Genomic DNA, 13,260 nt, shown 5'->3' on the forward strand with positions numbered 1-13,260 from the left:
CTGTCACTGTGGCCAAACAGCTCTATCTCTGATTCAGCTGTCCAGAGCACATTACTCCAGAATGCCTGGTCTTCACTTGCTCTAATGCTCCTTTTGGACAGTAAAGGCCTTTTCCTGGCACACCTCACCTCACACACTTCTCATTTTAGATGCAGTCGTTTGACACCAACGGTCGCAAGAGTTTCCTGCACAGTCTCACCTTTTTGGTGAAATTTCAGGGTTCTTGGAGACTTCTTTTTCAATCAAACTGTCTGCTGTTGGGTTATTTTTGGAAGGGCTTAGAGAGCTCTTTAGATCTCAGCATGATGACACGTCACACTTCAACAGCAAAGAGAACAGCAGATCCTGGATGTCAGAGGTTTAAATACGACAGGTTCCACCTGTTACTCCTCTAAGCATGTTATTATCAGCAGCAGCTGATCTGGAACCGCTGATTCTAATTTTATGGATTTGAAGGTGTGATGAATGTAGTGGTGTGCTTACTTTTTCCATGCAACTAATCTGTTTTTTAATTTTATTTCAATTGTGAAAAGGACTACAACCTGTCCGTTTTATTTATCATCTGAGTGAATCACCTTTATTAATGTTTGCTTCCTCAAATATGTTGAAAAAGTCAGTTTTCATGGGTTTTACTGAGTCTATTCTGACAACTAATGAGTGATTTAGTGTGTTTTGCACTTTGTATATATGAGCAGCATAAGCTATTCTTTACATTGAGAGGCTTCCATTGTAAAACAGAGCCAGTGAAGTCAGGGCTATCACTAAGGCCATGTCCTTTGTAGATCTGACAGTTGATTCGCTTTATTAACCTTGTAGTCAATGATACACATATTTTTGAAGACTTAGTATGTTTGAATACTTATGGGTCAGTCAAGAAAATGTAGAATTCATTGTTTTTCAAGTAGCTTATGTGCATCGGTGCTTATGATGCATAATTTAGACCTTCAGAATTTATAACTTAACAGCTGAATAATTAAACATGAAAAATTCAATAATTGAAATGTATATATTTCAGTGTTGAATACACTGAGACAAACATTCACACATTGAACATTTTCAAAGCTACTCAGGGACATGTTCAGCATTAATTCAGTGTTAGAGATGTACATCTTTAGATCTATTTGGTTTCAGATTTAATTTCTGCCAGGAAAATGTGAATTTATTTCCTAACATGCTACATAACTATCAGCTGCTTGTACTTAAGACACCATGTGACAAACAACTTCAAGTTGCACTCGATATGAAACGCTCTTTATTAGACAAAAAGAAAAATGACACTTAAATGCTTGAAAATTGGAGTTTTTACCTTGAACAGTCTTCAGCAAGTAAGACTCAGGTTGTACAGTCAAAGCTAACACAAGGCACAAACTCTTGAAGTGCTTGTTTTTTGTCTTCTTTAGGTCACTTTGTGGTTCGGTTATATCTTCACAATCACGTGTTCTTGAAAAGAAGTGAGACTATGTTCCTCTTTACAACAACACTTAAACTTCTAAATGCCACACAAATCAAATATAATACAATTACCTAATTACCAGTTTACTGTATGATATAAAACACACATGACTACAAAAATAATTACTTCCAAAATACTCACTGGAGTCCAACAGAGTACTTTAAGTGAACTGTAAAGCATCGTCTAATGAGATCAAGTACAGACAATATGAGAGCAGACACAGTGCTATTCCACTATGGTGTAACATCCACGGGGAGCCTCAGTGGTTTTATACTGAAGCGTCTTTATCTGCCACCCTCTGCTGCATGCACTCGAGTCTGACTCCAGTGAACGCTAATCCTGGGTGACACTGCTCTTTCCTGGGGGGTCACTGGTCTTGGACCGTTTGGACTCTGGAGGCTGGCACACGGGATCAGTGGGAGGAGAAGGACGCTCTGGTGGAAAACATAATGAAGGGATCAGTGACAGAAGGGTACACTTCATTCTCTGTGTAATATTCTGCTGGGATGTGAGAGAATGTGAGACCTCTAATTAACATTTATGCAGCACAACTAAAAATAAATATGAACAGTAAAACACACACGAGATAATGGTAGAAATGTTCAAGACAGAGCACCGCTGATATCCAATTATTCTAATGTCAAGTGGTTTATTTTGTGAAATTCCACTTTCATTACCTGATGTTGTTATGATAGTTTCTGCCATCAGCAACAGCTACACTGTGATCAGCAAGATAACTGCTGAAATCAATGATAATCACTACATCTCTTAAGAAACATAACTGGAGAAAAAGCATGAGTTGGCAGCCAATAGCTGAACTTGTTTGAAAAGTAACCAGTAGTTACTACAACTGAATATGAGGTCAGAAACTACAAAAACAAAACCCAAGTTGTGGGGCTGTAGTTTCCAGTCTGACTGGTTGGTTGATGTGCTTTCATTCAACTACATTCTCATTGGTTGGACAATCGCCGGTGTTACTCCAATAAAGAGAATAGTGCGACATCAATGGCCTTCCAGAATGAATCCATTGTTTTTGGGGATGAGAGGAATAAACAAACCTGTAAAATCCCCCTCGTTTTTCACAACATTGAACTCACCCATTCTAATGGAAACTCCCAAGTCTAACACATTTAACGTTTCTGTTTACTGGGAGTCGACTCTAAGCTAACTGACACCACGTGAAAATAGTTGTCAGTGTGGATGCATGTTGTTAAAACGGATGGCCAAATGTCAGGTGGACCCTTTACTAACACCAGTTTGCGTACCACAGCACAACAACCAGCAAGTATTGTCTAAAAAAAAAAAAAACAGCACGTTAACTCATCTGTGTTATTTTTCCCAGTAGTTCTTTCGCTGGGACCCCAGGTTGATATAAGTCTGTTTTCTGAAATCATGTGAATATGGGTGAATGCATGATGGTCTGCTCCAAGTCTGTAAAATATGCTGCAAATACTAGCTTTTTGTGTTTATTTATAATGCATTTCAGCTAATAAGGCTAGCGGGGGGAATGCACTCAGGGCACTGTGGATCATTTAGTCAATCCAGAGATAATGTGCAGATTTTTTTTCCCCCCCATAACCAATCAGTTGGTTGACTGCAGCCTGTCTAATTTGTATTATACCTAAATAAATAAACAAAATAAATACTTTGGGTCAAGAGATTTTAAGCTCTAGCACAATAGCACCCATAAAAACAGACTTGCTCTCCTTAAAGTTACCTTAAACAGAGGGTACATGTGGCCGAAGTGATTTATGATGGTATATAATGACACAACAATATATGAGGTGTGTCAGAAAAGTTTCAGGACTGGTTTCACAAACAATATATTTCAAATCCAAACTACAAGTTTTCCCCTTCGAAGTAATGATTATTCCGGGACCCTCCGCAGCTCCATCGTCACAGCCGTCTTAATGTCGTCCATGTCTTCAAAACGGGTCCCCTTGATAACCCCCTTGAGCTTGGGAAATACGAATAAATCACACGGAACTAGGTGGGGTGAGTAGCAAGATGCTCAGGGCATTGTTCGCAGGCGCATTGTCATGATAAGGCAGCCACGGCTTGTCCTGCCCAAACTCTCACCTCTTCTCATGCATATGAACAAAGCAAACGCTGCAGGATCTCTATGCAGACGTGCTGGTTGATCGTCTGTAGGGGGAAACTGGTCGTTTGGGTTTGAAATCTATCTTTTGTGAAACCAGCCCTGGAACTTTTCTGACACACCTCGTACAGTGATCGCAACTGGGGATGCAATGAACCAAACAGTTTGATTGGTCCAGTTCTGATCTAATTAAAAGGATCAGGACATGAGGTGACAATACAATTTGTTGTCAGTATCATTTAAAATTGTCACTTTTTCTCCAATTACATACATTCATACAGTCCCAGCAGAGCGCTGACTTATATTTCTGAACTAAAACACTCGCTAGGCTCATGTTACCTTACTTAAAAGTAAAAAATGAATAACAATGTGGAGCTTGAGGTGAGGGACAAAGTATCAGGAAAGAAGAAGTTCCACTGGTGAAACCCTGATCAATCAGGGTTGGTGACTGAGGCAGAGAAAGTTTCACATCAAGTTGCTCAATCACAAAAGTTGCTCATTGCAAAATTACTACACAGAAGGACAGCAGTCAAAGCAGCTGCTCTCACTAACCATGTTTTGCCTTATCGATCGAAGAGGAAGTGCCAAAAAGTGAACTAACAGCTGGAGATCGGGTTGCGACGGGAGTCAGAGATACCCTCCTGTAAGGAAACACAAATGTTAAAGAGGCGATCAACTTAACACCGAAGCAGAAAACATGATAATCAACCATGTTAAACTCCTGAGGACAAAGTAAATCATGTTTCCATTGTATTAATCATTTGTTCATCTGATTTAATTGTTGCCTAACAGTTGAAATGAGTCAAACATTTGAAGTTACACATGCAAAAAAATAAAAACTTAAACAAAAGCATGTGCAGGCCTGCTATTGTCTATGAGCAGTCTGTCAGAGCGATTATTATTTTATAGTCAGTGGGGGGTCCAACGAATCCCTCATACCAGACGGGGCTTTGTTCACACTGCCAGTGCTGAGTACATGCAAACCGACAAAAACACCACAACCCTAGTCAAGCTATTTATATTTCTCCTACAGTTTTCTTTTTTGAAGAATATTCAAAAGTAGAGGGAAAAAACAAGGCACGTTTTAAAGAACACAGTGCTTTGTTGCTGTTCACACGCCTCTCTGTAAACTGCATCTTTCAGGATAATCAGCTTAGTTACTTTAATCATTACAGGGGGAGGGAGGTGGATGCAGCAAACCCTGTCAGTGTGAGACAGTCAGAACACATTTGAATAGTTCCAGTATTTCCATAAATTACCATATGTGGTCCTGCATTAGGGAGCACCTGGAATCTTCACACTACCTGCGCTGGATCTAAACAGAACTTTTAATAACCACATTTAAATTTCAGATTGGTTTCGCTGACACAGAAATAAAAGTTGCATTATTTCTACGTTACATGATTAATAATTACTTCACTGCCTTTTGTATCACTTTTGAACTGGTGTCACTAACTTTCAGTCTGATTGCTTTTTCTTTGAGGCATTACACAATTTGCCTTCTCCATGTATCAGTGGGTGGTCTCTCCCCCAAAAGTTTAAGGCTTGTGGTGTCTAAGCTTTTGCTGTCCTGCTCCTAGATTATGGAACGGTCTCCCCTGGGGGTCAGATCAGAAAACTCGGCAGTGTTTTGAATCTCATCGCAAAATCTGTTTGATCTCAAAGGGATTTTAGTGATGCTCCCTTGCTGCAATTTTTCTCATTCTTTTACAAGTCCTTTTCTGCTTCTGCGTGTCTTTGATTTAAATATTTATTCTCGAGCCTTTTTGTTGTCTTTTTATGTAACTGTGAAGCTTTTTGGAAGCCTGGTTTGGCAATGAAATACATGATTGGATTTTTACTTACTTAAAAACATCCACATAGCTCGGCTGACAAAATCAATCAAGAACATATTCACAAACACAAAAAGAAGGTATGCATACCCTTTTAACCTCTAGTGTGTAATGATTATCAATACTTTAGCTTTTTAAAGAAAATATGAATGTTTGAAGCCATTATGAAGTAATAATGTGACGTATTCTCTGATTTCTCTCTCTCTCTGTGAAATAAACATCTTTGGGTTTTGAACAAAAAGCAGAAGTTGTAGCTTTGATACACTCTCCCTTACTCTCACATTCCTAGAAGAACCTACTAGCAGGGAATTAATATTTTACTCCGGTATACTTTGATTTTTTTTAAGTATACCAGTGCTGAGTAAAATATTAATTCCCTGTTTTACTTTCTGTGACCCTGACGGACTCACACAAGACAGCTCTGCTTATATTCACCTTGGGGTGGGTCCCTTCGGCGTGGTGGCTCCAGCAGTCTTCGCACCTTTGAGGACTTTTGGTGTGGAGGGAGTGGGGGAATTGGTGCGAGGCTGGGCGGTGGCTGAGTTGGTGGGGGTTAATGGAGCGACACGTGGTTGGGGAGTGGACGGTGCACTTCTGCTCCCAGATGTTGGGGTCTGAGGCGCTGAAGAAGCTGTGGCTTTAGGGGTAGTGGGCTTCCCCCAACCCTCCAGGGTGTTGAGGGTGATCCTACGGGGGTGAAGTTTAGCTTTAGCAGTGGGGGTGTTCTTCTTCTCCTGTGGGGGGGTGACAGAGGGGGCGTCTTTGCCATGACCGGCTTGTGTTGCGGGAGCCGGGGCCGAGCTGGATGGCTGGGACATGGGAGGTGAACTCTTGGCCGCTGATGCCTTCTTGCCCTTTTTCTCAACGCCACTGTTTGGGACAAAGACCTCCAAGGTGGGCGGCTCCTTCAGAGGAGTTCCCAGCTCCCCTGGAGAGAAGGACAGGAAGGAGCAGTAGCCGTCTGTGGAGGACACAGCCAGGAAGGAACCATCCCGAGACCTAAACAGGACATAGTAAAATCATGTCAGTGGAAGGGCAAAACATGCACGAGACGCACAGTTTACATTGTCACATGTACAAAGGAACATTTATTGCTCGCTCATTAATTCCTCCATGACAGGCTGCTTCCTAATGAAATTCAAATCGAGCATATCAGGCACAAAATCCACGGTCCTTACTCTGAGAAATAGTATTTCAACATCAACCCAAAACCAATATGAGGATTAGCAGTGCAAGTCAGTCGAATAAAGGGGCATCTTCCAAATGTACATATTCTTAAGTATGAAAATTATTCTGCTGTGTGCTGAAGCCTAAATGGCTTTCATGAGACAGATTTTTACCTTCCCTTCCTAAACACAACACAAACAGAATGATGAGATCCTTTTATGTGGATTGATTCTGGTTTCTCAAACAAAATGTGGTATGGCCTGTTAGTAGCTGTGAATGTGATACAGTGCCCCCTGCTTTCTGTTTTTCTTTCAGTGATGGTTTTTGGTGACAATGGCAGCAGCCTTGGCGTCAGCCTTTGTACTTCTGTGTGATTCTGTATGTATCTCATGATACTCATTGCTGGTTTTTATTTGTTTTGTTTTTTTTAATTTTCCATTACTGGTTGCTAAGGGCCAACCAACTGTCGGCCTGCCTGATCTGATATTCAGTGTTGTGCGACTACCTGTGTGCTTATTTAAATAATTTCCTAACAAAATACATGAATTTGAATATGCACTATTTTGGCTTGGATCTTTATCTCTGATGTGTTGCCTATATGTCATGAGTATTAGCCAACTGATGCTGAAGGATAAATGTTGAAAAGTTCTCTTTTAACTTAATAGAAACATACAAAGACATTTCACTGAAGTTTTGTGTCGGTGTTTTGTGTTATTCTAAATTTTGACAGCAACATTTCCATTTTTCCTGCAAGTGTACACTGGTTCTAAATATCAGTTATCAGTCACCTTGATGACTAATAATCAGATTGGTCCTGAAAAAAAAAAAAAAAAACTATATTGATCGACCACCATATTTGTTGTTTGTTAGCCACCTTCGATACATTAAAGCTTGTGAAAAAAGTGAAAATACAGAAATTGACCTACATCTTTGATCAAACACCATCCACACTTTCCATGTCAAATCAAAATTACGGCCCTTTGATTGTAAATTATCGCACTTCACTTTAAATATAATATACTACACTCTTTTTGTATGTACATATTCGTGTCTTACCGCTCACTGAGGACCTTTGCTCCTCCTTTTATTTGAAAAGTTCTATACAAATAAATGTATTATCTATTAATATCAAACTCCAGGACACCCACCACATTTCAGTACCACAAAAACAATAGCTACAAAAGACAACATAAGAAGAAAGTGTTTGTTTACCATGTGAGATCGCTGAGTGTGTGATAGTGGATGTTGGACACGAGGCCGAACGGAAGGGTCTGCTGGGTGTCGTACAGGAAGATGGAGTCTTCGGAGGCCACCGCAAACACCATACGATACGGCAACTGGAATACATTGGGAAGAGCCTGGGTAGAACCGTCTGTTGGAGATAAATAGTGTAAAATGAAGAACATGTACAAGAGAAGAAAACACAAGAGCTACAAACAAATCAGAGTTAAAGGCTTTTAGAATCTGTCTTGTTTGTATGCCCTTGCCTTCTCCCTTTTTGGTCCTCAGTTCAAAGTAGACAGGGCAGCAGCGCACAGCCAGAGTAGCTTTAGATGGACACGGCAAGTGGGCGATTGGCCTGAAAGACACAGACAGAGGTTTGAACTTCACTTAGGAGTGTTATTAAGACTCTGAATAACTCGTAAATGCTATAACATGCCAGAAAAGCTACCTCTTTAGACCCTTCCTGGAAAAGATGTAGGTGGTATTTATGATGTTTTCTCCAATCTCCACACATCCAGCTGAGATTTAAAAAGATGAGAACAGAGGAGGAAATTTGGTTCGCGAAAACAGGTTTGACTGGTTACAACAACATTAGATTTCTGCTGATAAAAGCCACATTTTGAGTATGCTGTGTGCATACCTGGGGCAAGAAGGAATGACCCATCAGGCGTAAATGAGAGACGGCGAAAGAACGACCTCATACTGTCATCATGGAACATTCTGTACTGCTTGACCTGCAAAGGTGCACATAGTTACAGCACTGTGAGCGTTTATGGAACATGTTTCACTCACTGGGCAATTTGGTAGAGCTATTAGACCTATCTAAAGATAGCAAAAAGGTCAGTTTTATATTTTTAAGATCACATATAAGGAATTAAACTTGCTTTGGGGAACAAGTGGTCAAGACAGGAGCAAGAGTGAGAATAGAAAGCTGAGGAGGAAACCATTAAAAAGGTCCATGTAAAGGGTAGAAATTAAGATAGTAGGGTTCAATGTAGGAGGTTTGAGGAGGGATTTGCATATTTAAAGGCTCAGAATTAATGATTTTATTTCAGAGAAACCCAGCAAATTGCAGACAAAATACAGAATTCTGGGGGGAAAAGTTCTTAAATTTGGGATTTTGCTGCACCTAAGACAACAGCAAGAGTTTTTTTTTCCACTGACCTCTCCTTCTGCATTCCCTCCAGAACTCATTTTACTGATACAGAAGGCCTTCTTCTTCGTGTGAGTGCTGTACACACGCATCACCCTGTAGGACAAAAACATTTCAGAATCAGGCCACTGTAAAGCAACATCAAATACAATACTTAAATAAAGATTAGACCCAAAGATTTGTAAAGCTGAAACTGAACATAGCTACTTTCTACCTGTCACAGCTGAGAGTGGCAATGTATTGCCCCAGAGGATCCCAGGTCACACCCTGTACGTAGCTCTTGTGGTCATTCAGGATACACAGCTTCTGTCCTAAACGTAAAAACAGTTGCAGCAACATAATAAATACAAATAATACAACTCAGAACTTGATTAAATAAAACATACACTTATGCAAAACACACACACACACACAGATCTATAATCACAAACAAACCTTTGTTGATGTCCCACATAATAGCAGTGTTGTCAACAGATCCAGACACCATGAAGTTTCCATCTCGTGTCCAGCAGATGTCATACACATCCTCTATGTGCCCCCTGGAAACCAATCAAATGATAGCAAATCTCTATGTAAAACTGCACCCTTGCAGCAAATCAAATCAAACACTGTATTGGCTTCGCTTGACCTCAGTGTTTTAAGTTAGGCATTCTAATGTTTGCACTGAGTTAATATAACGATTTGTTGTTCTGATATTTACAATTACAATACAAACTGTAAAACACATTATTTAACATTAAAAGATGCCAGAACAAGCAGACGCCTATGTTCAGAACATTTAAATATTATCTTAAAATGCTGAAATGAGAACTGTCTCATTTGCCTGACCATAGTAAGTCTAAACAAACAAAGATAGTCAGGACAGATATCAGTGAGAAGATAAAATGAGATCCTAAAAGCAGAAGCAGAATTGCGCAGTTGTTTCTAAGATTTATAGGGGTATAGGATTCTATGACTCTTATATTTTACTGATGGGAATCATTTATTCCGTCTCTGCAGCGGCAAAGTGAGCAGCAGAAATACACAATGCTCCTATAAGTAATACACTAGACACATGCACTACCTGTTCTTGTTTACCTTAGTGTTTTGACCACGGACCAGCTCTCCTTGTTGAGCTGAGCATCATCATCTTCCTGGAACACAGGGGCCTGCTCAGGCTCCTTCGAGTCATTGAGCTTCCACAGCAGGATTGCTGCATCTGTATCAAATAAAAACAAACAAACAAAAATGACTCGAAATCAATCTATTTTCAAATTGCTCCTCTGTTTTGAGAACATATCACCAACGTATTTTAAAAAGAGACACATTTTAACTAGCTTCTATTTATTGCATATGACGTACCATCTCCTCCTGAAGCAAGCAGCTCTTCATTGGGGCTAAAGCGTACTACGTTGACAGCCTTGGTATGTCTGGCCAGATTAGACAGAAACTCCACCGCTGCCTTCCCATCTGGACCTGTGTCCACGCGCCACAGCTGCATCAGCATCAGGAGAAAAGGTCAATTAAACACACTCGGTAAACAGGTCCAGCCACATAGGACACCATATACTATTTTGACTGTATGGTGGCATCAGCCATCTTCTACAGTAGTATGCTGGGGCAGCAGCAGACAGGAAGACACTCAACAAGCTGGTAAAGAACATCAGCTCAGTCCTGCGGTGCCCTCTTGACCCAGTGGAAGAGGTGGGAGACAGGAGGATGATGGCTAAGCTGCCAGCTCTAAAGGAGAACATGTCCCACCCCCTGACACTGACAGCGCTGGGCAGCTCCTTCAGTAACAGGCTGCTTCACCCACAGTTTGTGAAGTAGAGATACTGCAGAGTCTTCCTTCCTGCTGCTGTCAAACTTTACAATCAGCACTGCTCTCAGTAGAAGACACACTGAAAAACACATTTCAATCTGGTGCAGTGTCAATGCATTCAAACATGGGCGTTATGAATGTTCTACACATCAAAAAGACAATATATTATCATTTTTCCTACAAATAAAAGAATCTGTGTAATATCAGTGTTTTTCTACTCATAGAAGAATCTGTGCAGTGTCAGTGACATATGGAATAACGCTGTGCAATATCATTATTTTCCACATTCAGAGGACTCTGTGCACCATCAGTACTTATGTATATTTCTTGTTATTTTTTTTATTTTTCAACTGATGTCTCAATTGTTGCTTTAACCCTACACATGTCTCCACTGTGGGATTAATAAATGCATATAAAACACACTTTATTACCAGTTGAAGTTGAAATACATACAATTCAACAGGGGTTCACATATTTTTTCTTGCCACCATAAGACATCATTATTGTGACACGAGAGAAGCTACTTTATGCTTCAATATTTGCCAATACAGGTGGTCTAATTATATTTCTTACAGCCTAATTGTTGTACATATGTGTAGTAACATTTTTGCGTTGACTTTTGTGTTACACGGTTCTCTACTGGACAAATGCATGTGCACAGATTCACACCACATGGTCATTAAAATTAACAAAAGCAGATGTATTCATTGGCTCCACTCACTCTGACTGTGGTGTCCACTCCAGCTGTGGCCAGTCGATGGATGCGTCCATCTGAGCTGTGCTGAAAGTCCAAACTGTAGACTGGCTCCTTGTTGTGCCATGCAATCTCACACGTTACCACCTTCATTTTCCCCCCTAATTTTCAATATCCAAAACCGACCTCTGGAGATAAAAACACATATATTGTACACTTGTTTTATTTTTCAGTGAACTTATATCAGCTCAGTAGTTATCACAAACTGCTTAAACACCCCCTGTGCTTCGGCAGAACAACACAGTTTGATAAAAACAACACATCTGGATATACTGTCACAAGAACAAATGCTAAAGCTAGCTAATCCAGTTAGCAGTAAACTTAGCCGGTTTGTTGGCATGCTTCGCGGCTAACGCTGTGGACAAACACCAAATCCTGGAAAATGTGTTGCTATCAGCTAACAAGTGCGTTCGTGACAAATACACAAGGGGTACGTCTGTTTATTCGTCAAACTGAAGTAATGTAGAAGCAAGTTGCAGTATTTTACCTTCTACGCTGTCCAGCTGTAAATGGTAAATTCCCGCGTACGACTCATTCAAAACTTCCGCTCGAGTCCACTTCAGTGATTGGACGAAATCCCGGAAGAGGAGGAGAATAACGGTGACGTTTCTGGATACTGTCAAAAATGATACATTTCAAGTTCTCAAAATGTCACTATGTCACTATCACGTTATCATTTCTTTTGTTTTCTTTTTTTTCTGTGACAGCACTTTTATTTAGCTGTGTGACAGGGCCTCAGTTCACTTGCTGATTCATTCAACAGCTTCACAAAAGCCATTTGAGTCTTGATGCTGGCTTACAAAAGCATCAGTGACGACTACAACACATTGTACAGAAGAAAAGGCAACTCAGAGAAATGTAATTAAAATGATTCACAACAATGGCCACTTCTGTCTGTGTGGGTACAGCTATGACTGGCCCATATTTGGAAAAGCATAAAGATTCTGAAGTCCTGTAAGATCACATCTTCATTTTTTTTTTTGGTGTACATGAGTTTGGAGTTGTGAGGCAAAGATGTGTTTAAAAATGGATATCATATATCTGGAGAAAAAACTCCTGGTTCACTTACTAGCTTTCTCCTAGGGCTTTTTTGATTAAATGTTATGATCTGTATTAGTGGTGAGTCTCTTAGCATGAGCAGATTCACCATCAAGTGCCAACTGAACGAGCACTATCCACTGTTGAAAACTGTACAGTGTGGTTGAAAGCTCTGGGGAACTATGGTACGTTAACTTACTTGAGTTATTTGTCAGTGTCTGTTTTCCAAAGTTGTCTTTCTTAAGATCATGGCTTTACCATATGTCATAAAAATAAAGAATAAATGATGTACTTTAAAGGGTAATCAAATTTTTTTATGTGTTTTTGAGGTCAGCCTCACTGAACAGGTACACTTGAATTTTTTGCAAATATGTTCATTGATAACAATTCCATCATTTCACACTCAGCTCTGCCTGGCAAGAGAGTAGGCTTGATTTTGACATTGGTGGGGACACAAAAGTGCTCCAAGGCAGCACTCCTGAAAGTTGGCCTTTTTTTTGTATTTGCAATCATTATTTCACATCATGTAGAGCTGATCAAACAAGCAAACAATCAGTCAGAAAAATAAATCAGTAATTGACATGTTTATAGTGTATATCTGAAAATCTAAAGAGAACAAAAGAATTTAATGCTTTCTGAAATGTGTACTTTATTCCCCAAAAACATGGATGTATAAAATCACATGATCATCTAGAATATCAAGTTTTGTTGAATTTTTTCCCCACAAATTTTCTTTTCTT

General features: G+C 39.9%; 1 protein-coding gene across 1 annotated transcript; it reads right to left on the reverse strand.

Annotated features, from left to right (window-relative positions):
* Positions 1-1,223: 1,223 nt before the first annotated feature.
* On the reverse strand, positions 1,224-11,988 carry chaf1b (chromatin assembly factor 1, subunit B). Its single transcript, XM_008275616.1, has 14 exons — positions 11,970-11,988; positions 11,450-11,610; positions 10,269-10,401; positions 10,005-10,125; positions 9,363-9,466; positions 9,142-9,238; positions 8,939-9,023; positions 8,415-8,508; positions 8,223-8,292; positions 8,038-8,129; positions 7,763-7,922; positions 5,819-6,382; positions 4,104-4,192; positions 1,224-1,887 (listed from the first exon to the last, which is right to left on the reverse strand). Exons 2-14 carry the CDS (start codon positions 11,573-11,575, stop codon positions 1,787-1,789), a joined length of 1,836 nt encoding a protein of 611 aa, XP_008273838.1. The 5' UTR covers positions 11,576-11,610; positions 11,970-11,988; the 3' UTR covers positions 1,224-1,786.
* Positions 11,989-13,260: the final 1,272 nt, after the last annotated feature.

The sequence above is a fragment of the Stegastes partitus genome, unplaced genomic scaffold, assembly GCF_000690725.1.
Source record: "Stegastes partitus isolate 25-593 unplaced genomic scaffold, Stegastes_partitus-1.0.2 Scaffold56, whole genome shotgun sequence".
In the NCBI taxonomy this organism is placed as follows: Eukaryota; Metazoa; Chordata; class Actinopteri; family Pomacentridae; genus Stegastes; species Stegastes partitus.

Bases quoted from the DNA above. Each gene is read 5' to 3' on its own strand.
- chaf1b (XM_008275616.1), bottom strand. From the start codon at position 11,575: ATGAAGGTGGTAACGTGTGAGATTGCATGGCACAACAAGGAGCCAGTC. The intron at 9,239-9,362 runs GTTTGTTTGTGA...TTTTACGTTTAG, and splicing joins TATGTGGGACATCAACAAAG to GACAGAAGCTGTGTATCCTG. The intron at 4,193-5,818 runs GTGAATATAAGC...GTTTCCTTACAG, and splicing joins CCGAAGGGACCCACCCCAAG to GAGGGTATCTCTGACTCCCG.